The sequence below is a fragment of the Micromys minutus genome (assembly GCF_963924665.1).
Source record: "Micromys minutus genome assembly, chromosome: 9".
Taxonomy (NCBI): Eukaryota; Metazoa; Chordata; class Mammalia; order Rodentia; family Muridae; genus Micromys; species Micromys minutus.
This window is the reverse complement of record NC_137978.1, coordinates 5,220,736-5,247,584: the sequence shown is the minus strand read 5'-3', so window position 1 is coordinate 5,247,584 and position 26,849 is coordinate 5,220,736. Positions and strand designations below refer to the sequence as shown.

Below are 26,849 nucleotides of genomic sequence, written 5' to 3'. Positions count from 1 at the left end.
TACCTCCAACATCACAGAATATACATTATCATACCAAGATGTTGTGATAAGGAAATAATGGACCAAAGAAGACCAGAAACTTGAACATCTGATGGAAAAGCACTCTTCATGTCTCAAACTCTTTTCATCTTTACTGACTGTAACAAACTTCTTTTTCCTGGGCTGCTTCCACTCCCTGTCAGCAGCTTTCCTCAGCAGTTATCCCACAGCTCTGGCATCTCAAACATCTTTGGGTCTCCAAGGCAACTTCATTGTTCCAACATTATAACTTCTTGTCCCGATGTATGGATCCACATATGATCTTCTGAGATCTTTCAAAACCCTTGGGTCACATCTATAGCTCTGCTCTCTGTAGCAAGCACTTCAGGGTCTGGTTGACTCCACTCCATTGCTGCTGCTCTTTATGGTACTGACATGTTCAAAATGATGGAGTCTTCTGTTACAATTATGCTTCACCAGTGGCCTCTTATAGGCTCCCTTTATGGTGAAGGTGAAGGAGTTAAGCCTCAACTTCTTTGCATAACCCCTTTAGTCCTGGGCAGTCAACTGCAACTGAGGCTGCACCTTCTATTCTTGACTCTAAAGCCAGAGCCACATGGCTGAAGCTGCCAGGTTCTGCTGCTTACTGGAGCTGGAGCATGCCCACCCCCACCCACCCCCACTGCATTATCTTTTTTCCAACTTTCTGTTTTCCAACTCTTTAACTACCCAAGTTTGGCTATCCTAGAACTTGATCTGTAAACTGACCTTGACTCAGAGATTGGAACTTGCGTTATACTTGGCTTGCCTTAAACTCAGAGATCTGCTTGCCTCTCTGTCTCCTGGGATTGAAGGCATGTACCACCAAGCCTGGACCTAAGCTTTTCTCTAAGGGAACTTGCTCTATACTAGGCCTGCCTTAAACTCAGAGATCTGCTTGCCTCTGTCTTCTGGGATTAATGGCGTGTACCATCATGTCTGGGCCTAAGCTTTTCATGGCCACTATTCCTCTCCATGTCTAGATTGTAATTTATTTCAGATAATGGTCCAAATTAAAACAATAATCAGGTCCCTTGTTCTACTGCAAAAGCATAAACAATAAGCGTAGCAGGGTGGGATCTTTCTTCAAGGCTGCCACTCCCTAAATCTGTTTATCTTCTTGAACATAGGATTCAGCTCTATTCTACTTCCTGGTGCTCTTTTAATACTTGAACCATACATTTTTATTTTTCCTTCCTCAGTTTGCTTCTCTTTATGAAAATGCCTCTTCATAAGAGTGAATTTTAGTAACCACACAACAGAATACATGCGACACTGCTTTGAGATTTCTTTTGCTAATGCATGCAATTAATCTAAATCTCTTCACTCAGGCAGACTCTTCAGACAAGGGCAAAATATCACAAAAATGGCTGCTAGGCCACATACAAAAATTCTTTTCCACTGAAAAATCTAGAGTCAGATTTCCACAGTTCAAATTATCTTCAGCACCAGTGTCTTCCATATTCCTACTAGAATGGCATTAAGCTTCATTTAAAGAATTCCACTGATTTCCAAATCCAAAGTTCCAAATCCGTATTCTTCTAAACAAAAGCATAGTCAGGCCTATCACAGCAGTAACCCGTTCCTGGTGTCAACTTCTTTCTTACTTTGTGTTTTGTTGCTGTGAACAGACACTATGACCAAAGCAGCTTTTATAACTGTTTAATTGGGACTCTGGCTTACTGATTCTGAGGTTCAGTCCATTACCATCATGGTGGATAGCATCGTAGTATCCAGGCCAGAATTTGGGGAAATGAAGTTTTCTTTGAACCTGACAGTCAGGAGAAGTTGACTGGGAACATGGAGATTCTTAAATTTTTCAGAGACAGCCCTTCAGATCATCTACTTAAGAGATGAATTTAATAGATTTTTAACCAGTGTGAAGATGTGCAAATGTCTAGTAGCAAAAGGCTTCTGTTCTTTTATCCAGTCTAACTGATATTTGTTGACCAAGATTTGATCAGGCTGCTCTCAACAGAAAGAACCTTAAAGTCCTCTTCTTACCACTTTCCAATTTTATGCAATGACGTTTTTATATGGCCCATGCCAGGCTCTGACCTAGGTTGCAATACTGGCTGTGATGGCTTGAATATGGTTAGCACAGGGCGTGGCCTTGTTGGAGGACATGTGTCACTGTGGCGTGGGCCTTAAGACTCTCATCCTAGCTCCCTGCAAGTCAGTCTTCTGCTAGCTACCTTCAGAACAAGAGGCTGAACTCTCAGCTCCTCCTGCACCATGTGTGTCTGGACACTGCCATGCTCCTGCCTTAAGGTACTGAACCTCTGAACCTGTAAGCCAGCCTCAGTTCAAGATTGTCCTTATAAGACTTGCCTTTGTCATGGTGCCTGTTCTCAGCAGTAAAACCTTAACTAAGACACACTGAAATGGTTGCATTGGTTGGAGGAAGGCAGTGCTGGTGTGACACTACAGGTTCTAGCAGCACTCTGGACCATGTGCCACCTCCAGCTCCCCCAGCCCCCAGAGCCCTTAGTGGGCCCCTTTCACTTAGACTGTGTCTGTGTTGTACTTAGTGTTTGTAATTATGCACATACATTTGCTCACAAAACCCTGGCTTTGTAACCTGCAGGTCATGCAACTGAACGAGGGGGTTGTGAAAATTTTGGCAGCACTAAAATGTCTCTGAATGCACAATGACCCAAGCATTAACTCAAAACCAGACACTGAGTGATTCCAGGATGATTTTGGCAGCACTCACATTCAGGGTACTTATGTGCAGCCTTATTGCTGAGTACATGACAGGCATTCACTGCACAGCACATGTTGCTGTAATTAAGACTATTGTGTGTATATTTTGCTCTTTTAGAAATATTATGGTTTCGTTGTAAAGAACAGAGACCTTTACTATTTTCCTATTTACCTTCATTCTTCAGTATGTAAGTGCTGAATTCGTTGTCTTTGCATTGTGTTGTGTTCGAATGTTTAATCTGAACAATTGCTGTCCGAAGGCTCGGAGATGACCCAGTGAGTAAGGGCACTTGCTTTGCAAGCTGAAGATCTGAGTTTGAATCTCCAGTGCCCACTTCTAAAAAAGAAATCTGGGTGTGGCTATGCATGCTTGCGACCCCAGCACTGTGGGGAGGAAATGCTGGTTCCTGGGAGCTTGCTGACTGCCAACAGAGGTGCACCGAGAGATTCAGGGAGAAACTCGTGAAATAAACTGGAGAATGATAAACCAGGATACCTGGATTACATACATACACACACACACACACACACACACACACACACACACACACACACACTGTGGCATGAATTTTCTCAGGATTAGTGCAAAATTTCCAGCAAATTCTGAATGGTCCTAAACACACTTCTACAGTTATATACTACTTAGTTAAACACACTTCTACAGTTATATACTACCTAGTTAAACACACTTCTACAGTTATATACTACCTAGTTAAACACACTTCTACAGTTATATACTACCTAGTTAAATGACATTCCATTCTCAGCTCATGATAAATATAGCAGTTGACTCTGAAAAACATTAAAGGTTCACTACATTCGACATATTAAGCATTTAGCTGAGATTTAATGATGTAAATTTTATTATGTAAAAAGAAGCAACTTGTTAGTATAAATGTTTGCTTTCATCCTTAATAAATGGCAAAATTGTATTATACAAAAATTGGATTTCTCATAAAAAACTATTTTAAAATAATTTTCTTTGTCAGTCACTGCTTGATTTGTATACTTGTGTTCTATAGTTTTGTGCCTATGGTGGCATGAAAATTTCTTGGGCAGAAAGAAGTCTTGACTGAAAAAGGTTCAATATGCTTGTATTTTCTAGTGAGGGAGAAGAAAACAGGCAAACCATCTTTCCTAAGCCACCAGCGTTTCTCCCCCTTCTTCTGTAGTAACACCCTTTACAAACTTATTCCAGAAGTTTTGAGATTCCTGTGTATGTTGTGGTTTCTCCCTCCCTGATTCTCTCCCTTCTTTTTAAAATCATCTTTTTTTTCCTTGGGAAGGAGCAGGCGGTCTGTGAACCTTCAAGGCCTAACCACTTGCTTATTTCAGATTTAAAGGTGCCCAGGGGCTCCTATTACATAGAGAAGTGGGCTGAAGCTGGCCCTTCTTGCTTCCTTTGTTGTGATGTGGTCATTAAGGGCAGAGTGGGGTGAACAGCGGGGCAAGAGTTTATTGAGCCCTTGCGTTGATAACCTTGGCTTTCAGGAGGCTTTGGTGTGCAGTGCAGCGGTTCTCCTGGAAAACGTAACCCAAACTGCTGCCCACCCCAAACCCATCATGACCTTCCAAGCAAGTCTGTGCTGTGCTTAAGGGAAAAAGCTGTTACTCTCAGTTTTTCCCAGGGCGCAGGCGCAGTGGGCTCTCAGGCAAGTCAGTGCTCGCCTTCTGTTTTTCCCATTGTACTCCACCCAGCTCGTTCCAGGGGCCCTGCCTCCCACCAGATCTGGGTATGTGACCCTGGAACCCAGACAGCCTCGCACATAAATCTTCCTGGTCCACCTGCAGAACATCTGTCAGCAGCTCCTGTTTCTCCCTTGGTTAGACTCCTCTCACAGACACGGGCCCCTGGAAATGGAGAGCGATCCCATTCCATCTATGTGTCTTCATCTGTCTCTGTGTCATTGCTGCCTGCAGCCAGGCTCTGCTCAATTGGGTAATTTCATGAGCCCCAAAGTAGTGATGAACAACCGTGTCATTACTGTCATTGTGTCTTACTCCATTTTCTGTGGCTGCAAGAGATAACCACGGGCCAAGTACTTCATAGACTGTAGGTTCACAGTTCTGGGACCTGGGGTCCAGAAGCATGTCACCAGCATCTGGAGAGACCCTTAATGTGATTTTATTACATGAAGGAATAACAAATCGTGTACAAGAAAACACTGAATTTTTTTAAATAAGGAACCCGCTCCACTGCCCAGCACTTTGTGCATACTAAAAGCTAGTTCTAACTCTTAACTCCGTTACAATGAGATGTGTGATAGCTAATCTTGGTTGTCAGCTTTGGGAAGAAAGAACTTCAGTTGAGAAATTGCCTTATCAGATCGGCTTGCAGGCTTGTCTGTGGGACCCACACTTGGGCAGTGCCATCCCTGGGCGGTTGGGCCTGGGTTGTTTAAGAAAAATAGCTGAATGTGAACCTGCAGACAAGCCAGTAAGCAGCATCCCTGCCTGGAGTTGCTCTTGGTGTTTATCATGGCAACAGGAAAACAGAGTAATACAAATGGCAGGTAAATTTTCTCATTAAGAGGTTTAGAAGGGACATTCAAACAGCATAATGACTAGCTGGACATCTTTCTGGATGAGCATCTGCTTTTACGTGTCGTGGACTGAATGTTTGTTTGTGCCTCCCATTCATATCCTGAAGACCAAGCAGATTGTAATAACATTAAGAGGAAGGTTCTTTGAGGAGTGAGTAGATTTAGGTAATGCTTTAAGAATGGAGAAATGACTTTTTGCAGTGTGAGTTTGTAGGATTGTGGTCATTGGCAAGCAGGAAAGAGGACCTACTTGAATCTTCATCTTGGACCTCTGACTATAGAAATACACATTCCATGACTAACTGACCTAGTAGAGAGCATGTTTGCTATAGTGTCCGAAGCTAAGATAACAAGACTTTTTCTACAGTGGCCCATGGTTCCTGGGAGATGCTCTAATAGGCAAATGGGCGGGTCCCTAGCTTTCTGATCAGCTTGATGTGTGGACAGTTTTGTGAGTAAAAACATTTAATAAATTAGCACTGTTAAGAATAAAGTACACAAGGCAGCCATGCAAGAGTGTAAATTTGATAGTTATTTTGTTGTTGTTGTTGTTGTTGTTGTTGTTAGCTGGATGACCTTGGGCAAAGTCAGTCCACCACAAGAACTGCACATACTATATGTGAGTACATAATGCTACCGTGAGGAATAAAAGACACCAGGTAAAGCTTTGCTTTGCACACGATACACAGATAGGAAGCAAACAGCCAGCGCTAATTACCGCAGTATTACCATTTCACTGGGAAAATGGAGTCCTCAGATGATGAAACAACTAGAGAGTCCTGGGAAATTTTATGAATGGAGCAGTTAGGAAGTCCCGGGAAATTTTGGAAGGGGCCTAAAAAGAGTTTCAGGAGGACAGAGTTGAGCTAGGGCAAGTATAGCTAAGTGATTTGGCCAATATAAGTTTATCATTTTTTTTTTTTGTAAAAAAGGAAACTTGATAGGGATTAGTTCTGTTTCCTGCACCTACTCAGCTGAGTCTTGATTTCCTTCACTATAAAAATGGCAGCATAGTTAGAAGCTGCAAAAGGGACAACTTACATAAAATGCATTGAACATGGAAGCATGCAGGCAAGAATAAAATTGTGACAAGATTAAAAACCACAGCATCTACAAAAACAAGTGCAGAGAATGTCCTTTAGGTCCTTGGTTCAAATGGCTGAGACAATTCATTAAGTCCCCCAAAAAATAACAATTAGAACAATAGCATGTTGCAGTGGCAATAGTAAAACACAGCTGCTACCATGTACTTAGCATGTTTTAACGAGTCTGACACTGTTAATTGTGCTGTAGACCCTATCCAACTTAGTTCTCTACACCAGAAAGCCAGTGTTATCATTCCCAGTTCAGAGGTAGTAAAAGTACAAAGTATCAGTGCATGCTTTTAACCCCAGCAGAAAGCCAGGAAGTTTGCAGCAATTTTGAGACCAGCCTGGGCCACACAGCAAGACCCTATTTCAAACAGGTAAGGGCTGAGGAGATGGCTCAGTGATAAAGGTAAGCTGAAGATCTTCCTTCATAATGATGTCCAAACTCTACCCATCCCCCACTCCCAACCCCCCAAAGTCAGGTCTGGTAATGGGAGGACCCAGAGCTTGTTGGCTAACCAATCTAGCCTGATTGAGAAGCTCTAGACCAATGAGAAACCCTTTCATCAGGAAGGTGGACAGTATTCCTAAGAATGTCTGACACACACACAGACACCAACCACAGCTACAGAGTTAATTTGGTTGAAGCTTATAACAAAAACTTCTATGCATCTTCTAGCCACAAATGTTAGTTATGTTTAACCCACACTTCTTTCTCCCCAAGGTTCCTTTACCATAATATAAGTAAAACACCCTGACCCCCATCACTTAGGTTGCGTTTCTTATGTAGAATTATCTCTGAGGACATTGCAAATGATTACCCAGTTAATATTCCAGTATATCTTCTACTTTTATAGTGCTTGTTGCTGAAAAATGTAGATCTCCACAGTATTCTTGAATCACCGCCACATGGTCCTTCTCAGCCAGAGACTCAGTTAACAGTAGAAATAATCCGCCATACTTAGCCTTTGTTTTGTATTTATCTGAACACAAGAGAAGCCTTTTAAGGGGCATGACATTCTGATTGTATTCATGAGGAAGCCAATCAAGGCTCTTAACCAGGTACCCTGATAATAAGTGACAAAACTGTATGCCAGTTTAGACTCCTCTAAACCTCATTAAAAGAAAGCATGTGAAGACAGTATCACTGTGTCCCGTAAAGTGTGCCTGCCACAGGTAACCACGAACAACCTTGGAATGTGGCATTGGGATGTGATCCAGAGATGCTAAATATGCCTTGCTCAGTTTATACTTAAAATTATTTCTGTTACACATTTATAGAACTAAATCCTGAAATGTGGTAGGAAAAAAATGGAGGTTTACTCCTGAGTGATAAGGCTGCTGCTGTTGGGGAAGTGTCAGCTGTACAAAGGTTTTTGAATGTCAAGTGTTAAACTCTTCCGCATTCCATATGGACTTTGTCTCATGACTCTTCAGTCCCCTAGGGCTTGTAGCCTCCTACCAGTGCCTGCCAGCTTCACTGTTAGATATTTTAAATGAAGCTTTCCCTAACATAAAAATTCTGCCCAGCCCTTTCAGGACGCAGTCATAAATAAAACGTGTGCCAGGCCTTTGCAGCTCTCTTTCTTTTACCTATTGGTAACTGTGCGCCCAGCCCCCACTCTTCCACCGCAGACACATAAAGCTAAGGTAGAAAGTGCTTTTTAAAGGGGCTCTGGGGAAGTAGGCAAATGACAGAAGCGCCTATGTGAAAATTAAGGGAGGGGAAATTCAGCAAGAGAGAAATCCATTGATGTTGTGATGAAACGTTGTCAGTGGAGATGGTGACAAATTAGAGTCGGTTCCCATGGGGACTACACACTACCCTACTGATCATTTGACCCGTGGATGGATGTTGGCTAGCCAAAGAATTGACCCCAAAGATGACAAGATGGTTTGAGTCCCGTTCCGTTGTCTCATCAACATTCACGAATCCCTTAGGGGATGAAGGGAAGAGGATAAAGAAGGATAAAAGATGAACACTGAGCTGTGGAGAAAAAACTGGTTTTAATTATGTGGCAGAGGATTGTGGGTCCACCTGTAGCTCTTTGTTGAGAATGTCCTTTGTTGTCTTCCCTTGTCTGTGGAGATCAGGGCAAGGGACAGCCCCAGTTTCTGTGTGGCCTCTCGGTAGGTTCCAGGACAGATCCTTCCCCCTTTAATTTCTCTGTTGGCTGTCTTGAAGAGACTCTGTCATGCTGGCCCAGCGACCTGGATTTAGTTAGCATGCTCAGAGAGATTGCCTTTAGGAAGGGGGGATGGGTTATTAGTTGAGGTTTGCATAGCGAGCCAGGCTGCAGGGTCACCGGACTGTGGCTCTTTCGGTGCCCTCTGCCTCCGCTTCTCCAGCTATAAAGTGATGACTGCTATTTTCTCTTACATCAGAGGGTATTATAATGGGGTTTATGAAGCTTTTAAAAATTAGCAAAATGTTGAATTCTGAAACTCATTCCTTAAGGGAAAGGAGAAGTTTGTTCCCTGTGTTCTCTGTCCAGGTTATAAAACAGGAAATGTTTAGAGACGCTTGAGTTAACAGGACATGTAATTTAGTCCGATACCATTAGGCCATAGGTAACACAGTCAGGTAATATTAGCAAGGAATTGTGGGGTTTAGTTTTGCTGGGACTATATTATGGCATATTTAAATCTATCTCTTTTAATGTGAGTACTTTCATAAGAATTATGAAGAGTCCTGAATAAAATTGTATTTTTTAAAAACCCCAATTTTTATTATGAAGCAAGAGGCAGCATCATGTGTGGTATTCTGTCATTAAAGTAGATTTAAAAAGAGACAACTGAGGATGTAGTAGTTGGTAGATGTGGTGGTGTGCACGCCCTCTGGAGGTGGAAGTTACAGGAGCAGAAATTCAAGGTCATTTTAAGCCTCTTAGTGTTTTCCAGGACACACTTGGTTTTGTAGGACCCTCCAGAAAAAGAAAAGGTACTTGTAGGGTGAGGAGATTGCTTTGTAAATTTCCAAGAGAAGTTCTACTGCGTAGAAGTTGGAAGCTTGGGCTCTGAAGGAAGATTTCTGAGTTCCTATCAATCCATGACATTGAAAAAGTGACTTAATCTTCAGTGTCAGCCTCTGGGAAGCAAAGGCTTGTACCATACAGGTTTTATTTTGTTTGCTTTTTAAACAGGTTTGAGAAGTCCTTGATTCCTAACCTGAGCATTGAGTACCTGGAATTATAGTTGTGGGCCTCCTTACCTAACTTAGAAGGGTTTGTAAAGGATTAAATTGATATATACATGTCAAGTGCTTAGTGGGGGAATTACATAGAACATTCTGTAAATGTTGGCATTTTCTTTTATCATTCAGCAAGCTAGGTTGTCAAATGAAAGGCTGGGGAAGTCAGTAGAGACAAGAAAAGCATGTGTGAGATCTTAGCTGTCATGGACAGCTGGGCTCTATGTAGATTCGGTGTTCCCCTCCCCCCAGCAATGCAGCTTGGAGAAGGAGGTATACATCCTGTTAATGTGGCCCATGCCAGGCTCTAGGGTTAGGCGGCTGGGGTATGCCAGCTTGAGGTAGACCTCACCAGGAAGCCCACAACTCCTGCTTTCCCCAAAGCTCTTTGACTCCAACCTTCAACTGTGCCATCCAGCCAGCCCAGGCTGAGGATATACCACTCTGCACCTTGTCTGCTTAAGCTCAGATGTTTTGACCTATGACACTTGTCATGTAGTCACTGTTCAGCTTACATTTGTAACTCCTTCCAGTTTGCTTAGTCTGGGCGGGTAAACAGGGGTTTTACAGAGAAGACAGTTTTGAATTTAAACAGGTAACTGGATCTTTGTGTTGCTCTCAGCCGGCCGTTGTGCTGACTACTCAACCTCATTGACATAAAACAAGAACATCTACACTTTGTTGTCTGCGCCTGGCATATCACAGTCTCCTCCCCATGACAACTGTTAGACTTTTCTGATGAGTCCCTGACATCTCTCTGCTACAGGTTTGTACTCTAGAAGTTATAATGTTGGTAATTCAGATGCAGCGCCTGGATCTGTGCAGCGTGTAGCTTGCCTTCAACATGCTTACCCTAGGAAGGGAGTCAGCCTCCTCTTCCATGTTTGACTTAACTATTACTAGGGGAGGGGGAGGAGTACCCATAACTAGTGGCATGGAGACACAGGTTTGCGCTGTCTGGGTAAAGAGTCTGGACCAGGTCCTTCAAGGGTGTCTTATGTTCTGTGGTGTCTGCACAGACAACAGGGACGACTCTGGGGCTTAGTAGCCTTGTCTTACTCTTCTTTTTGTAAGATATATATATATATATATATATATATATATATATATATATATATATATATATATATATATATCTTACAGCTCTTTCAGAGGCTTCTTGACTTGTACCTAGATAGCATGACTTCAGGACATGCTCAGCTTTTTATTAGGATCACATGACATGCCCTCTCCTATGTCTTTGGTTGTTTTACTGAGTGGTAGCTAGGAGCTTTCATTAAGAGTGAGTAGGTAGAAGCCTTAGGCACTTCTAAAACCCAGGCGTTAAGAGAAACTGAAGGAAGCCATTAAAACACCAGATAGATTTCTATACCACAGTAGGATTAGGGATGCATCTAGGGGATATGTAAGAGTTTCTGACCTATAACAAAGGGTCTGCATCTTTTCTACCATGAGGTAAAACTTGCCCCTACCACACATTCCCCACCATGATGTTCTTACCAAGTGACCATGGACCAAAAGAATCCTCTGAACCTTTGAACCTTTCTTTTTTGAAGTTGTTTCTGTCAGATATTAGGTCTTGATGACAATGGATCCAGCATGAACCAAATTAACATGTCTCAGGCTCCCTTTACAGATACTGACATTTGAATTTAATATAATTATAAGACTCTGCTCCTGTGCAAACACTTGAAAATGCAGACATTTTTAGCTCAAGGCGTGTACAGAGACATACAGTGGGCCATATTGAAATAGTCGGTGTTTCAAAGCTGGCATTTAGCAAATGTGTAGAAAAGTCTTTCGGATTTTCATGGTGGAGTTATGTATTAGGAGAGTGGGTGTTTGTTACTAAAGGCAGGTGGGTCTCATGCCCATTTTCAGACGATTTGGTGAAGATCTTATTTAGAAGTTCAGTTCTTCCAAGTGCACCTTATCTTTATCCTGTTCTGGGACATGTATTCCCATGTAATGCAACATATCCTCTACATTTCCAGGTAGAAATTAACGATTTTTGGTGGAGTTAAGAAAAATTCTGGGTTAGGAGTGTAGCTTAGTAGTGGAGGCATGTGTCTAGCATGCAGGGACCTGAGTTCAATCCTGGCACCTTGTGACTTATTGATAGAGTGATAGATAAATAGATAGTTACATAGATTTATTATATTTTAAAGTTGTTTGTTACTAAACCAAAAACTGTTGGTAATCTCTAGGAGGAAATTTGGGGACTAGATTATTTGTGGTTATGGGAAACTATCCTACACATTGCAGAACGTTTGAGTACATTCTTGGCTCCTGCCGCCTACTGGATAGCAGTTCCTACCAGGTTATGACACCAAACTTGTCTCTAAACATTGCCACACGGGACAACACAATTAGTGGCCTAACTTGAGGTGTGAAATCAAAGTTTGCTGTACACACTGCCTCAGAGAAGACCTGTATCTTTGTACAGTAAGAAGTCTAGCTCAGGGAATAGGAGTATGGATGGACGTGGGGGTTACCTATTCATACAGTTTCTCTCCTGCCAAGAGAACCACCCAACATAAAATTAATTCTCCATTTATACAGCTGCTTTCTTGCCAAGAGAACGACCTAGTATCAAATTACTATCACAGTCTTTTCAATGTCCAGAGAAATTTCCAAGCTTTATTAGTATAATTGTTAGGAAAACCTACAAACTTTACTTCTTTGTGAATATCACTGAGAAAAACATTGTCTTGAAAACCACAGATGGAGATATTCCGATTGCCTCCATGTTCCTGCCTGTAGGCTACTAGATCGTGTGAGTTCAGGACCCAGCGGGGATGATTAGTTCTCTGCTAGAGGGCCGTTAATGAATAGTTCTGCAAAGCCAATTAGCTGCAATTCCATCAGTCATCTCATTTGAGTAACATTTTGTTCAAGGGGAAGACAAACAACATGGTTTTCCTTGGAGATCAACAATTAAGCTGTTGTGTTTGGTAGAAGCATTGGAGGGAATAACCCTATGTGTACCAATGTTTTCCTTATTCCCACATGAAAGGAAATCATGATAAAGGGTTTCTGCTCACAGCAGTTAAGAAAGACTTTTGTCCAACTTAATGGTGTAATAGGTCACATCCAAGTGTATTTCTAATTATGCATTTTGTATGTACACATTGAACCCCCCCTAGAGAGTTGCTGTTCCCATGGGATACTTTGAATGGTGTCCCCAAGGGATAAATATCCATTTACTTTCCATCCTACCTATCTATGTGACTCCAGCCACCAGAAAGGTTCTCTTGCTCTTCTGGTTTTTCATCAGGGCCCTACATCATTCCATTGAATTGACAAGTAAGGGGTTGGAAATACAGCTTCCTCTCTTAATAGGCAGATGATAATACTTCATTGCTATTTAAATTTTCTACCATGAAGTCCAAGTGTTTTGCAATTTTTCTCCCATTCACCCAGTAGATGATTCGGGTTTATGTTACCCAATGCATAATGTATGCCTCTCATGATGCAAATTAATTATTTTATTAGGAAGGATGAAGTAAGTAGGTGATTTATTTTGCTCACTGTCATCCACAGCTAGCCAAAAAAATCCGGGAGAAGTTCAACCGTTACCTGGACGTGGTCAATCGCAACAAGCAAGTTGTAGAAGCATCCTATACGGCCCACCTGACATCCCCGCTCACCGCCATCCAGGACTGCTGCACAATTCCGCCTTCCATGATGGAGTAAGCCTTAAGCGTTCTCTGCTACTGCTACTGTTGATAGACCGAGAGCTGGGTTGCTTATTCTTCCACGTTTAAAATGCCTATGTTTGATTATGACCAAGTACATAGTAGCTTTCCTTTTATTCAAGGCATTAATATTGTAATATCTCTATATTTAAATTTGTCTGCTTCTGCCCATGAATCTTCCCTTGCCTAGAGAACCTCAGTTAATGGTCATTTATGTGTTTTTTTCTTTGTTTGTTTTTGGTTTTGGTTTTGTTTTCATAATTACATATCCTTGCATATGTTCCATGCACCACACCACACCTTGCTGGGAAGCCTTCCTGGCCTTCCTCCTCTGCTGCTCAGTAAGGAATCATACCCCTTCCCCTTCACCTCTAGCATTGGCACTTGGTTTTATTAGCTGTGCATTAATGTCTGAGCTGGTTTATGTCTAGGGGTGAGTAAGGAGTTTCAACTCTCAAGAATCCTTTAAGACATAGTGACAAACACTGAATACCAGGCTGGGCAAAATGTGACCCAGAACCCACGTTGGGATTCCCCAAAACAAGGAGTCTCACCAGGAAGGTTATATCAGACATGTTCATGAAGGCGCATGTGCAGAGTTATCATAGACCCACTTGGGGCACGTAGATATTACAAATGTCTCCCAGTAGGGGGTTAGTTTGGAAAATTGAGTAACATTATGGCTTGCGTGTGCCATAATGAGATGCAGCCATGCTGTAGATGCTGGTTTGTGAAAGTGACCAGCATACATACACACATGTGCAAGCATTAAAGGTTTGGGAAGGCTTATAGCAAAGTGCTTTGGCATAAGGACAGAGATTCCCATTTTGAACGTGATGATGAGGCTTCAGATCTGAGAGATACTGGGCATCTCTGTGGCAAAGCCAATGTTCTTTTCAGTTAATGTAATGAAACAGCGACTACGGTTTCTCCTCCAAGAGCTTCTTGTGCTCTTGATGTATGCCTCTAAAGATCTTCACTAGACTCACAGAAGACTCACACAGTAATACAAAGGAACACTCCTGTATGGATGACCTTCCGCACCAGTGAAGGGACACGCTTCCCTGATTCACCGTTGATGACTAGAGCCCTGACAAGCCATTGTCAAAGCAGCCAGTTCCGGGGTGCAAACTGAGTAGTCAAAGATATTCAGAGTTTAACGCTGACATTGACACAGCCGTTTGCAGCCCACATGTACTAAGGGACCGCCTTTCCCCACACGCAGTCTGCTCGGCCACTTTCCAAAAGATTATATGTAGGGTTTTATGGATCAGTATTTGCCTTTGTCAAGACACAAGTACTTTTTAAATTTGCAAGGGTTTCTGTTTGTTTTTAAACGAAGATTCAAGATGGGAATGGGGTTGGTTGGGGAGACCAGGGGAAGACTCCGTATCTGTAACCTGTTGCAGTCCCCGTTAACAAGCATGTTCATCTCACTCCTCTCTGGTGTTTCCTTTCTCCAGTGTCTACATTTTGAAGCTCAAGGCATTCACAGTAGAGCTAAAAGTAGAAGAGAGGCTCGTCCTATCCCACAAGGCAGCGGGAGGCATGGCTGAGATATTTTGATTTTAAGTTAACTTTGTAACTTATCAGTTGATCTTGGGCCGTGAGCTGAGTATTGAGGGCACTCCCCTCCCAGGGCTGCAGCAGGGCAGAGCTTGGAGCTTGGACTTAGACAAACTTTTGTTAGGAGTGGATGAGGCAGTGTCTCTCACGTGTTTCCCTCTGGCCTTGAAGTTGAAATACAGCCAAGTCTGCTTTTGAATTCCTAGTCCTCCAACTTCCCAATCCTCGTGCCCAAACCACAGAGCTGCACCACCATGCTTGGACTCAGGCAGGCCTTCTTATTATGCATCGATTTCAATGTCCCCTCTGCCAGGATACTAGGCTTGTTTTCCTTCTTATGAAAATATCACAGCTTAAAGTAAATACAGCAAATAAATATTGAATTATTCGAAGTGAGGGTAAGATTTTGAAGAAGATGGGCATGGTAATGATTGGAATTTAGAAAAGTGGACTTCGTGGGGCGGGATGTGGCTCAGCACTGGAAGCCCACTGTGAGCAATTCATTGAGCTCAGTCCCTAGCACAGAGACAAAGAGGCAGAAACAGAGATTTCCCCAAAACTCTGACAAATGTCCCTCTAGACCACCAGTTCTCAACCTGTGAGCCGTGACCCCTTTGGGGGGGTCACCTAAGACCTTGGGAAAACACAGATATTTATATTATGATTCCTAACAGTAGCAAAATTATTTATGAAGTAATGGTAAAAACAATTTTATGACTGGAGGTCACCATACCATGAGGAACTAATTGTGTTAAAAGGCTGCAGCACTAGGAAAATTGAGGATCACTGTTCTAAGCTATGAGATGCACAGTTGTAGAAGCAAAGTATTCCAGTTTCTGTGTCCATGGCCTATGTCCAGCCATATACAAATGCATTGATACTGTTTTATAAGAAACATAAGCCATCAGACCCCAGATAAAAATTTCTGTACTCTCTGTTCTAGAACCTGTCCATTCCTAAAATGAGTTCGAATCAGGGCAGTGTTTTCCTAAGTAACTTCTTGTTTCAGGCCAGGTTTTCAGTTTACTGACTTATCACTTATGTTTGTTTGTCTAAGTAGTTGCTTGTCTTCCCCTCAGGACTTAATAGTACATTAATTTTTTTCCAATGTAGGACAGCTATTTTTAGAAAGGAGCTATGAGGTGTATTTTCTGCAGGCTGGTGAGGTCACTCAGCTAGTGCTTGTCATACAGTCTGTCAACCTGAGTTTGATCCCTGTAAAGGTGGAAGAAGGACCAGCTCCACAGAGTTGTTCACATGCCTCTGTGTGCTGTGCCTCTCCCCACAACAGTCATGAATGATTAACAAACTTCACAGTGGGATCATGGTAGTGCGTGCTTAGCGACTCAGTTGTAGGAGAGCAAAAGCAGGGGAGTCTGGGCCCTCTGGAGACGACGAGGCCCCAGAGAAGGAGGGCGGTGGGAGAAAACTCTGCTATGTAGAGCCCCCTGCATAGCACACCTGAAGGTGACTTTGTGACCACATGGGGAAAAGATGCAAAGTGGCAGAAAATTGATTTTTTTCAGATGAGTTTGATATTTCCCTTCTCAGATTATAGTCAGCTCGGAAAATTCTCACCCAGGGGCCTTAGGAGTTAATGATTTTACTTGGGGCCTTGCACAGCGATTAGGCCCTCTGTCTGTGTTTATTGAAGGGATGATCCGAAGTCTTAACATTCGATACTGCGGAAAAACAAACAGGTTGAGGCTTAACCTGAGATGAGCTCACTGGCGGTGTGTGCCTTCAGTAACAGGTGTAGGGGCTCCTTTGTTCCTGGGTTTGTTGTTGCTTGTTTAGTGGTCCTGGGGATCTAACCTCTGCCCTCTCACATGCTACAAACAACAAGCTGAGAACACAGGGTCACTGCTCACGGCATTTGGCGCCCCTGCTTGGATCGCATTGGCTGTGGTCATGGCATCGTACCATAGATCAGAGCTGACCTTTAGGAACCCTTTTGTCCTCTACAAATATTTAAAATGTGCCCCCCCCCCCCCGTATGATTCATTACCAGTTAGAGGTCTGGAAAATTCAAAGGCTGAGTATTGTTTTGTTTGTTGTTGTTGTTGCTGTGGCTGAAGAATCAGAGCACCTGGTCACAGGAAGTTCCCACCTTCACTTGGGAGCCTCCTGCCTTCCTGAAGAGCCACGCTCCCTCAGACACTCTCCTGAGAGCCTTGTAACTCGCTCTGAGTCATTCTTTCAGCTTCCATCCTGGTTGACACACACTGACATTTCAACTCTGGCTTTATTACATCAGAGATTTGACTTGGCCGTGAGCATTCCCTGCTATTCCAGCGTCCCCTTCCCCTTCCTAGTCTCTCCGGATTTCAGGAACCCAGCCTTCAAATGCACCTTACTAAGACTCTCGTCCCTGAGGCCTGGCTTGAGCTCAAATACTTTATTGTGTGTGGCAAGCCCCTTAGTCTGTGGGCCTTTTATATAACTGAATCAATAATTTGATCTTCCACATTTCAAAGTGAATTTCTTCTGTTCCTAATTTCTTTCATAGATATTATTGCCATTCTGTGTGTGTGTGTGTGTGTGTGTGTCTGTGTGTGTGTGTATGTGTGTGTATGTGTGTTCATGTTCATTTTATAAGAAGGAAAAATACAAATTAGAGACTAAACACTAAGATACACCTAACCTTTTCTGCTTCTTTGTATCTCTGTGAGGGGTGTTCGTGCTCCCAGGACTCACTCATATTCTGCTTGCTAATTGACTAATTGTGTAGTGATTGGCATCCTAAGCAAAGCAGTGCTCACTGTCATTCAGTAAGCAACTCTTGCCAGGACCCTTCTCCTTGGCCCCTAGAACTGAGCAGCTTCAGCTGAATAGATAATTCTCTGGTGCTCATCGGGGGTGTCTTTAGCAGCTTCACTGATTGTCAAATATAAAGAAACGCTTGGAAGCACCTTTAAATTGGATTCCCACTATTTTTCAGGAGCTCTTCCTATTGGGGCATCTACTGAGAGCATGCAGTCACTGGAGAAGGCAACAGAACCCATCCCATTTCTAAGCCAATTTTAGTACATCTGAGAGAACTTCATGGTGGCAGGAGGCAAACCTTACCATTAGGTGACTTGAGCCATATTGTGTTGTAGACCAATTAACCCAAGTTCTGTTGCATGATGCATGGATCTCCGGTATAGCTCTACTTACCAACTACTCTTACAATCCCTTTGTTCCACTGTTCTGCAGACCAACAGAACCCACAGGGGTGGTGGCTGAGTGTGGGGGTGGGGCTGTGTGGGAGATAGTGATTTACTTTAAGGAATTGACAGATGGACAATATAGGTGTAAGTCCAGAGCTGCTGGTGGGCTGAAAGGCTGGAGACCCAAAGCAGAGTTACAACTGAGACATACTAGAGGAATCCCTTTTTCTTAAAGAGGTCAGTGTTCTAGGGAGGTCTTCATCCAATTGGGGGCCATAAGGCCTTGTATTACTGGAAACAATCTTCTTTTCTCTGAACCCATGTGTCTTAGGGTTTTACTGTTGTCAATAGACACCATGACCAAGGCAACTCTTATAAGGGCAACATTTAATTGGGGCTGGCTTACAGGTTCAGAGGTTCAGTCCATTATCATCGAGGTGTGAGCATGGCAGCATCCAGACAGGCATGGTGCAGGAGGAGCTGAGAGTTCTACATCTTCATCTGAAGGCTGCAAGTGGAAGACTGACTTCAGGGAGCTAGGATGAGGATAGTAAAGCCCACACTCACAATGACACACCTACTCCAACAAGGCTACACCTCCTAATAGAGCCATTCTCTGGGCCAAGCAGATGCCGAGTGGTATTTGACATTTTATTTGCATAGAGAAAGGTGTTATTGGTGTTATTTTTCCTAAACCACAGATTTGGACAGTGAGTACCCATTTGTACTTGCCTGCCTTTGTACTTGGATCAAAGTGTTACCAGTGTCCTATGAGCCAAGAACAAGTTATGGAGAAGCCGTTTTAATGATTAGCATGCTCACTCATAAATACTAGGATTCCTAGAGTAGGCTCTTTGGGCATTTACAGAAGATTGAGAAGACGTGGTATCTGCTCAAAATACACTTAGCTTCAAGTCAGGGGAGGGGCTTGGATGGTTTTTCCTCAGAACTCTTTCATTATCAGAGAGAAGTCTTTTTGCTTTGTTTTCTTATTGGAGTAATGGACTGAACCCAGGTCCTCACATATCCTCACATGTGAAGCTCTACTATTAGGCCACACCCTGCCCTTTCTCAATTTGCTAACCCTCACTACAGGAGAAATAGCTTGCACAGTACAGACAGGCTTCTGTTCCATTACGCTCGGCTGTACCCACAGTGCTGCTGTAATTAAACAGGGAGGATACCCCAACTCTGCCCTTTCTGTGGAGGGAGAAGGGTCTCAATGTCCCCATCTGGAAAATGACATGGTTTATGAATGCTTCAGAGACCCTTCTAGTCCTCCAGGTCACTTGCATTTTTCTTTAGCTCCTTAAAAGGTATTTGTGTAGTGCCTGATATCCACCCATGCATGTCTGGTGTTTGTGTTGGTGCCCACACATATGGAGGCCACAGGGGAACATCTTTCTCTGTCACTCTACACCTGAGTTTTGACTCAGGGTCTCTCACTGAACCAGAAGCTTCCTGTTTCTCTAGGCTGATGAGCCAGCCAGCTCCCAGCATCTCCTCTGCTGCCCTCCGCCTTGAATGGGATGGGTTATAGACTAGGGTGTGTTTGTTTATCCCCTTCCCTTCTGCGTTTATTCTTTAACTAGAGCCATTTTACACAATAGGAGGCTCTTCATAATGGTCAAATTAGTAAATTCTGCATTCTATATACATTTTTGAAATGTTACCTAGGTAAATGACAATAACAAGGCAAAAGCACCTATTCGTTCATTTGAGGAAAAAACCAGATAAAAATAATGAAATTATTTGTATGGGTGTTGAATCGGGAAATGGACTTAAACATTCTGCGATCTCGGGAATGAAGAACGCTCCCAGCCGTTCTGTCGGAAGCACCGATGACAACTTGTATTTGGCACGGGTGGTGGAGGAAGCAGCTGAGGGAAATCATTTTTCCTGACAGAGAAGTTCACGTGTCAGCTCATCGGATCAGTGGGCTGTAGGCTCCACAAATGAAGTCCAGGCCAGCGCCAATGCTGACTCTGCACAGCTCTGTGCATGACACATAGAAGACAGTCAAATGCTGCCGACTTAGAGGAGGAGACTGAGATTTCTGAGAAAGGGAATTAAAGAATGAGACATAAAAGTAAGAGGATTTTACTTGTCAGTTTAACAACTGAAAGTCCTGGTCTGGCTTCGTCTCTGTAAGCCAGGAACTAGAGCGCATGCGCTGAGCAGCTGGTGCCCAGGAACTAGAGCGCATGCGCTGAGCAGTTGGTGCTCACCTATAGTTTTTTTGGTGGGGAGCAATCAGGCCAGTTGGACAGAATTCTAGAGAGGGGTGGGTATGATAGCACCTAGGGCTAAGGTGTATTTGTGCTTTGTGAACCTTCTTATCTTTAAGCTTCAAGTTCAAGGACTCTGTCAAACTCAACCTTGGGTTCAGTAAATACTGGCCTAAGAAGTATATGCCTAGTCCAGGTAGTAATGTGGGTGTCAGGACTACCCAGCAGACATGGACCCCTGTGAGGAAGTTGATTTATGGCACTTCATGCTTCATTGCTTTTATCTGGACATCTTTCCAGGTGACAAGCTCTCTTTTGAAGCGTCAGTTAAGGCTTAGCTATCTCAGTTACCACTTTTAACTAATAAGTTTGTTGTGAGCATGGAATCACTACATACAGAAACTATTTTTAGCTAAAACTGCCTACGTCTTGTTCAAGGTGTGGTGAGCACACAAGGCATTATAATGGGCACTTTCTGATAGCCAGAAATGGAGATGGAGACCTACTATGTGAACCAGGCAAACTATAGCCAGTGTGAGGTAATACATGGCCATTTTAAGGAGAAACAGGCTTGGTACAAAAGAGTAGCTGAGGCCCTGGATGGCACTTTTGTACATTGGTCTAGGAGAAGAATATTTCAGGCCAGAGGAGCAGTACGTGTGTTCAAAAAGCAAGCCCGTAGGGGAGATGGAAGGCTGACTGGAACAAAGTATAAGCAAGATGCTCTGAGGCCCGGAGAGTCCAGGTCGTCTGGGAGAGCACTTTCTATAAGCACCGCATTTGCAAACGAAACAGTGCAGTGAGTGTGGTTCAGGATTTGCTCAAGACAACTAGTTGGCCATGGTGAAGAGGCAAGAGGTCCATCAAGTGGGTCAATTTGTTCCTCACAGAAAGACAAATGGTGTTGGACTGGCAAGCCTGACAATCTGAGTTTAATTCTCAGAACCCAAGTGAGATGGACAGAGAGATCTGACTCCAGAAAGTTGTCCTCGGGCCTGTGTACGATGGCATGCCCCTGCCCCTAACAATAATTTTATTAGAAATGAATAATATCCGCACAGCAATAATGGCTACGTAGAGGAAGTGTAAGTACGTGTAGAGAGTATGGGAACAGCACAGTCTTAGATGAGACGCCACTAAGACTTATTAGAGGTTCAGGTGAGGAGGGAGATTTCCAAATACCTTTTAAAGATTTATTTTCATTTTATGTGTGTGTGTGTTTCACCTACCTATCTCTGTGTGTACCACATGTGTGCATGGTGTCTGGGGAGGCCAGAAGTGTCAGGTACCCTGGTAATGGAGTTCCAGGCAGTTGCAAATGCCATGTAGGTGCTGGAAACCAAACCCTTGTCCTCCGCAGGAAGATTCAGTGCTCTTGCCCATGGTACCATCTCTCCAGCACCAGAGGAGGTTAAAAGATACTCTAATTTTTTTTTTTTAAATTGAGGCTCTTAGAGGATGGAAATCTGTTAGGAGTAAAAATAAAGGTAAAAGATTTGCAAGGACAACAAATTGAAGTGAATTCATTGACTGACTTTCTAATTTGGATGATAATTCTGCGTGCTTGTCTGTCACTGGAGATGTTAGAAAAGCCACTGGGGTTAACCCTTGCATTGTTCTATTCTGAGCCCACAAGCATTTGTACCTCCTTCTGTTATGTGCACAGTGGTTCAGAAAATGTGTAAATTTATTTTTAAGATATTTTTAAATCTGGTACACCCAATCATTGATATTGATAGGACACTGGTATGTTCTAATGCATGTATAGTGTATAGTGGTCAGGTCACTTCAAGAATGTTTGGTGTCAATTTTTCTATAAAATGTATGTCCAGACATAGCAGCTAACCCACATCCTTTTTTCAAGTCTGAGAGTAAGGTAGCACACATGGAAATGATGACATACAACAAACATTTCACCATCTGTTCAATTTCTTATCGTTACTCCTTTTCAACAGAATAAAGCATTGTGACGTGGGTGTTTTCGTGAAGATGACTTCTGCTCTTTTGTTCTCTCTGTGCTCCAAGACCGAGGAAAAGACAAGCTTGCTCCTTTGACAACTGTGTTTAATTTTCTTTCCAGCCCTGTTCCTTCCCCAGGAAGATGTGTTTTGTCCACAAAGCACTGGATAGAAATTCTTCCCTTTCAACTCCCTCGCCCTGTCTTATCGGCCGTTCCATCTCCAGTTCCTCAAGCAGTCACTACCTGCGGCCAACTACGCACTGACCCAGGCTTTGTGGATATTGGTACCAGCAGGCCTCAAGCCGAGCTAAGAATTCAACAAAGACTTTGCAGAACATTTGCATTTCTAAAAAGAAAAACTACTTGGTTATAATATGAAACTTACAGAAAAGGGATTACATTCCTTTGTAATTCAGTAACAGTCCTGTGAACAGACTAGTGGGGTAGGAACTGGTGCCTAAGTTTTAGCCTTGCCTCCCTCCATCTTGCAGAGAGGGAAACAGTGTAGAGATACCTAATAGCAGGGCCCCAGGAGGTAGGCTTAGAATCTGCATTCCTGATTCCAAATGAGTTCGTGATTGTGTTGCTGTTTATTTTCTTGTTTGAGACAGGCTCTCACTGTGTAGCACAGGCTGGCCCAGACCTCAGATTCTCCTGCCTCTGTCTCCCAGGTAATAGAATTATAAACATACCTGGTGTAAGTGGATTTTTCTTGTAATGATGGAATAGTTTTTGACTTAGGATAGCTCGCCTACGTCTGTTTCTTCTCAGAATCTGGGACTATTGAATGGATTTTCCTATGTCACCGAAGGATGAAAGATACACATTTATGTGTCCAGTATTGGATTTCACCTCCTGCCTTTTATGAACTTTAAGTAGAATTGGTTTTGTGATTTTTCCTTTAAAAATTGTGTGTGTGTGTGTGTGTGTGTGTGTGTGTGTGTGTGTGTGTGTGTGTGTTGGAGGAGGGGATGCTAGTCAGAGGGCTATCCTAAGCCTAAGGAATAGACATTGTCATAGATGAAAACCAGCTTATATGCTGTTTATATACTTTGTGGTACTGAAATTGCAAAGCGGTTTTAAATCTGAGAACCAGTCTGACTATTGTCTCTCATCCAGTGTGACGCTGTCTGTCTACAATCGTGGGGTCAGCATCCTTCCTCAGGGCACATCAGCCGTTAGTGTTCAGTGCCTCGCATGACTTGCTTCTTTTTCAGAACAGGGTAGTTTGGGCAGACCTCTCTCCTTGGTGCGTGTAAGCTGAACGCTGGACTAGCTTATCTCTAAGGTCGCCGGCCAGCCGAGGTTCTTGGTCTGTGTGCTATAACTCACAGCTGTCTGCTATTCACTGAAAGAGGACATACACAGTTTATAGTCTCCAGGGTAGCCTAGGACATTGGCCTCTAAGCTTCCTGTATTTCTTCACTTAGCAACAGTGACCAGTTCTTCAAAGGTCTGACCCTGGGCAAGGCCCCAAGGGTAAAGAAGTACAGAAAAGAAATACCTCCTCCTCCTCCTCTTCCTCCCCTTCCTCCTCCTCCTCCTCCTCCTCCTCCTCCTCCTCCTCCTCCTCCTCCTCCTCCTCCTCCTCCTCCTTGATCTTTGTGTCTTCAAAGCATGAATAGCAGTGAAGTGTGGCCAAGTGGCCAGTGGGCACATGTGACACGGAATGGCATAAAGGGTGCTACCAGACCATGGATCCTGTCTATTAGCTTAGGCTTTTCTCTTGTGTGCCTAGCCTTCTCATACTTAGCCTGCTGATGAAGAAGATCCAGATAAATAAGTCTTTGGTGTGGCTATATGTTCCCTCCCAAGTCCCCTAATGTCACCTGTCCAATTGCCTAGCTACTTCACAGATTGATCAGTATCTATTTCATATGAATGTGACCCATGGTCACAATGGGGCTACCTGTTTGGTAAAGTTGTAGTTCGGAAATGGTTGGGAAAGCGTGTGTCCCTCTCTGTGAGGTTTAGGGGAGCACCTCGTGCTCTGAACGCCTCATCATCCAAGGGCATGATTTCCAGTATTATTGAACCCCAGAGATTTAATCCTTAGTGCTGATAAGAACAAAAGAATGTGACTTATCACTCCCATCTCCCCCTTTCTTGCGTTGTGATTATATTATTTGACAGCCTTTCCGTTTGGCCATTCATCTAGGTGTTTGAATAAGTAAGCTCAGTTGGGCAAGATCGAGTATCCTTGGCTGTATAAATTCTATGGCTCCTTTTTGAAGTGATTTTATTCTTGCCCCTTTCCTCCGCCATTCAGAGTTTAAATATTTGCCAAAGCAGATGTTAGATTTTTATCTTAGTGCTTTCTTGGTTTAACTTTATTCTTATGGGTAGGTAAGTGGAAGATAAGGAGTCTTGTTTTTAATTCTTTTCAACTGGTGTTGTTCAAATATTTGGAAAGCAGCCAAGTCCAAGAGGGAAAGAACAGTCGGGAACCAGGCAAAATGGAGATGAAGAGCTATGTCTCATGTCAGCTGACTGAGCCAGCAACTGTGGGCTGTCACTAGGGCCAGGGAGTGTGTGAGACACAGGTGTTCCTATGTCTGTACCTGCCCTTGGCACTCTTGAAGCTACTGCTGTGTGCGTGGTTTCTTCTGTGTGCCGTTCTTAAAACATCCGTGCAGCAGCCTGAGAGCTCCTTTGGGAGTCTGTGTTTGCTCCCCCTCCCATCAGAACTGATACTACCTTTGCTTTTGGAAGAAAGGAGGGGGGGGAGAGGAAGACAGACAGACAGAGACAGACAGACACAGAGATACTTTTACATAGGGCTCTGCAGTTTAGCAGTGATTAAGACGGAGCAAACAAATAGAAAACTACCTTCAGCCCCTCGGCTGCCATCATACTGGCTGTGTCTGGACTCCTGAACCCTTTAAGCCTTGCTCTTCTGAGAAATCCCCAAGGATTTGTTTTTTAAATCATTGACTTAAGAAAATGTATCCATGAACAATACCACATTTCACCACCACCCTGGGAACCCACACCGAGGGTTTGGGTTTTGTGTGCGCTGTGATAAATCGGGCCAGCTTCCCTGGAAGTGTTCAGAATAAAACACAGGACCCTGAATGATTTGCCTGGCAAATCACCTTCCCCAGGGAATTTAGACAAAGACCAAGATACAGATTCAGGAAGTCAACCCCAAAAGGGGTGTGCGCGCCTGTCTTCCCTTTATATCTTTTTCTTTCTAAATCAGGACTCCACTGAAAGTTGATTTACACTGTGGATCGAGGCTGAATGGAATCCAATTGGAAGTCACTTGAGCACTGTTTTGATGTCAGATTCAAAGCTTCTGCAAATTTATTTTATCTCCTCCATTTGCTGATCTCCTGCTTGTAAATCCTGTTGAAGGAGAATAAAAATGACTGCAGCCTGATGGGAATTAATGTCTGAAGTTCAAAGCAGTTTGCACATCAGAGCAAGCGTCAATCAAATGAACATCTCGCAAGGCAGGCAGGGAGTGAATTTCTCCATAGGGAAGAGATCAAAGTGGTAGTCACAGCCCTGTTTTCTCCCTCGGGACAGCCGCTCGATCAGTTGTTCATGAAAGTAAATCCAAAAGGAAGGCTTTTCCCCCTCTCTCCCTTTTTTCTTAAGGGGGTAGGGGTGATGGAGTTAGTCCTCTAGAAACTGAATTCTAGGCGCTGGCTTTATCTTATGAGAATAAGCAGAGAAGTCAAATTTAATTCAATATCTTTTTTTTTTTTTTTTTAAGACTCATGGTCTAAAGAAGTTTTAGGTCGGATTTTTTTTTCTATTGCTACCTTTTTAAAAGTGTAAATATGAAGAGTAAGATGAATCAAACTGTTTAAACTGATTGCTTACTCATCTTATATGAAAATGCATGTTTTTCCTAGTTCTTGACCTCTCTATAAACCTGGATTTATATGCATATGATTGGCAGCAATCCATTGCAGATTAGTTTAGGTGAGTCTGAGGAGTAGCTGGCATGTTTTTGTAAAGAATCTCAGCCATGAACTTTGTTTCCATGGGCTCCAGACCTGAGCGAGTGACTAGCATGTTGCTTTTTATAAATTGTTTTTCGCACACTTGTGCATCAAATGTGTTCCTGCCTCTGGGCTGATGACCCTTCTTCCTAGGTCAGGAGGTAACTAATGTATCAAGATGACTGAGAAGGCTTCCTTCCCAAGTTTAGAGTTCAGCAGATTTGAAATCTGGACAGCAGCAAGCATTTATCCTGTGAGAGCTGGGAGATAATCCCCCTTCTTTTTTTGCTTCTAGTTGGCCTGCTAGCTCAGACACTCCTCACTCCCCCTCTTCCTCTTCCTCCTCCATTGCTTTATGCCTTCTCTAGACATCTCTGTGCCTGACTGAGTAGATGGATACATGCGCAGTGGTTGAGGCGCAATGCGGGCAAGGAAACCCCAAGCACTCCGAACCAGAGAGAAAAGGCATTTTGAGAGCTGCCTGGAGGCCAGTTGCCTAACAGAACTTCATAACTACTTATTACCCTCCCTCCTCATTAGTAATCTTTTTTGTGGGTAGGGCTGAGGTTCCAGATGGTGTTTCTCTGTGTAGCACTGGCTGGCCTTGAACTCTGAGATCCACCTTGCCTCTGCCAAGCACCACCCCTGCTGGGCAAACAGATCTAAAGTTGATAGAGGGGAAAATGCTAAAACAAGTAAGATAATTGCTCGTCTTATTTTTGGATTTTTATCGATGACATCGTTTCA

General features: G+C 43.2%; 1 protein-coding gene across 1 annotated transcript in view; it reads left to right on the top strand.

Moving 5' to 3' along the window:
• CACHD1 (cache domain containing 1) overlaps positions 1 to 26,849 on the top strand; it is a 207,322-nt gene that overhangs the window by 96,570 nt on the left and 83,903 nt on the right. Inside the window, exon 3 of the mRNA XM_080920834.1 lies at positions 13,089 to 13,237. Coding sequence (XP_080776960.1) covers positions 13,089 to 13,237 — 149 coding nt within the window. The remainder of the gene's footprint in view (positions 1 to 13,088; positions 13,238 to 26,849) is intronic.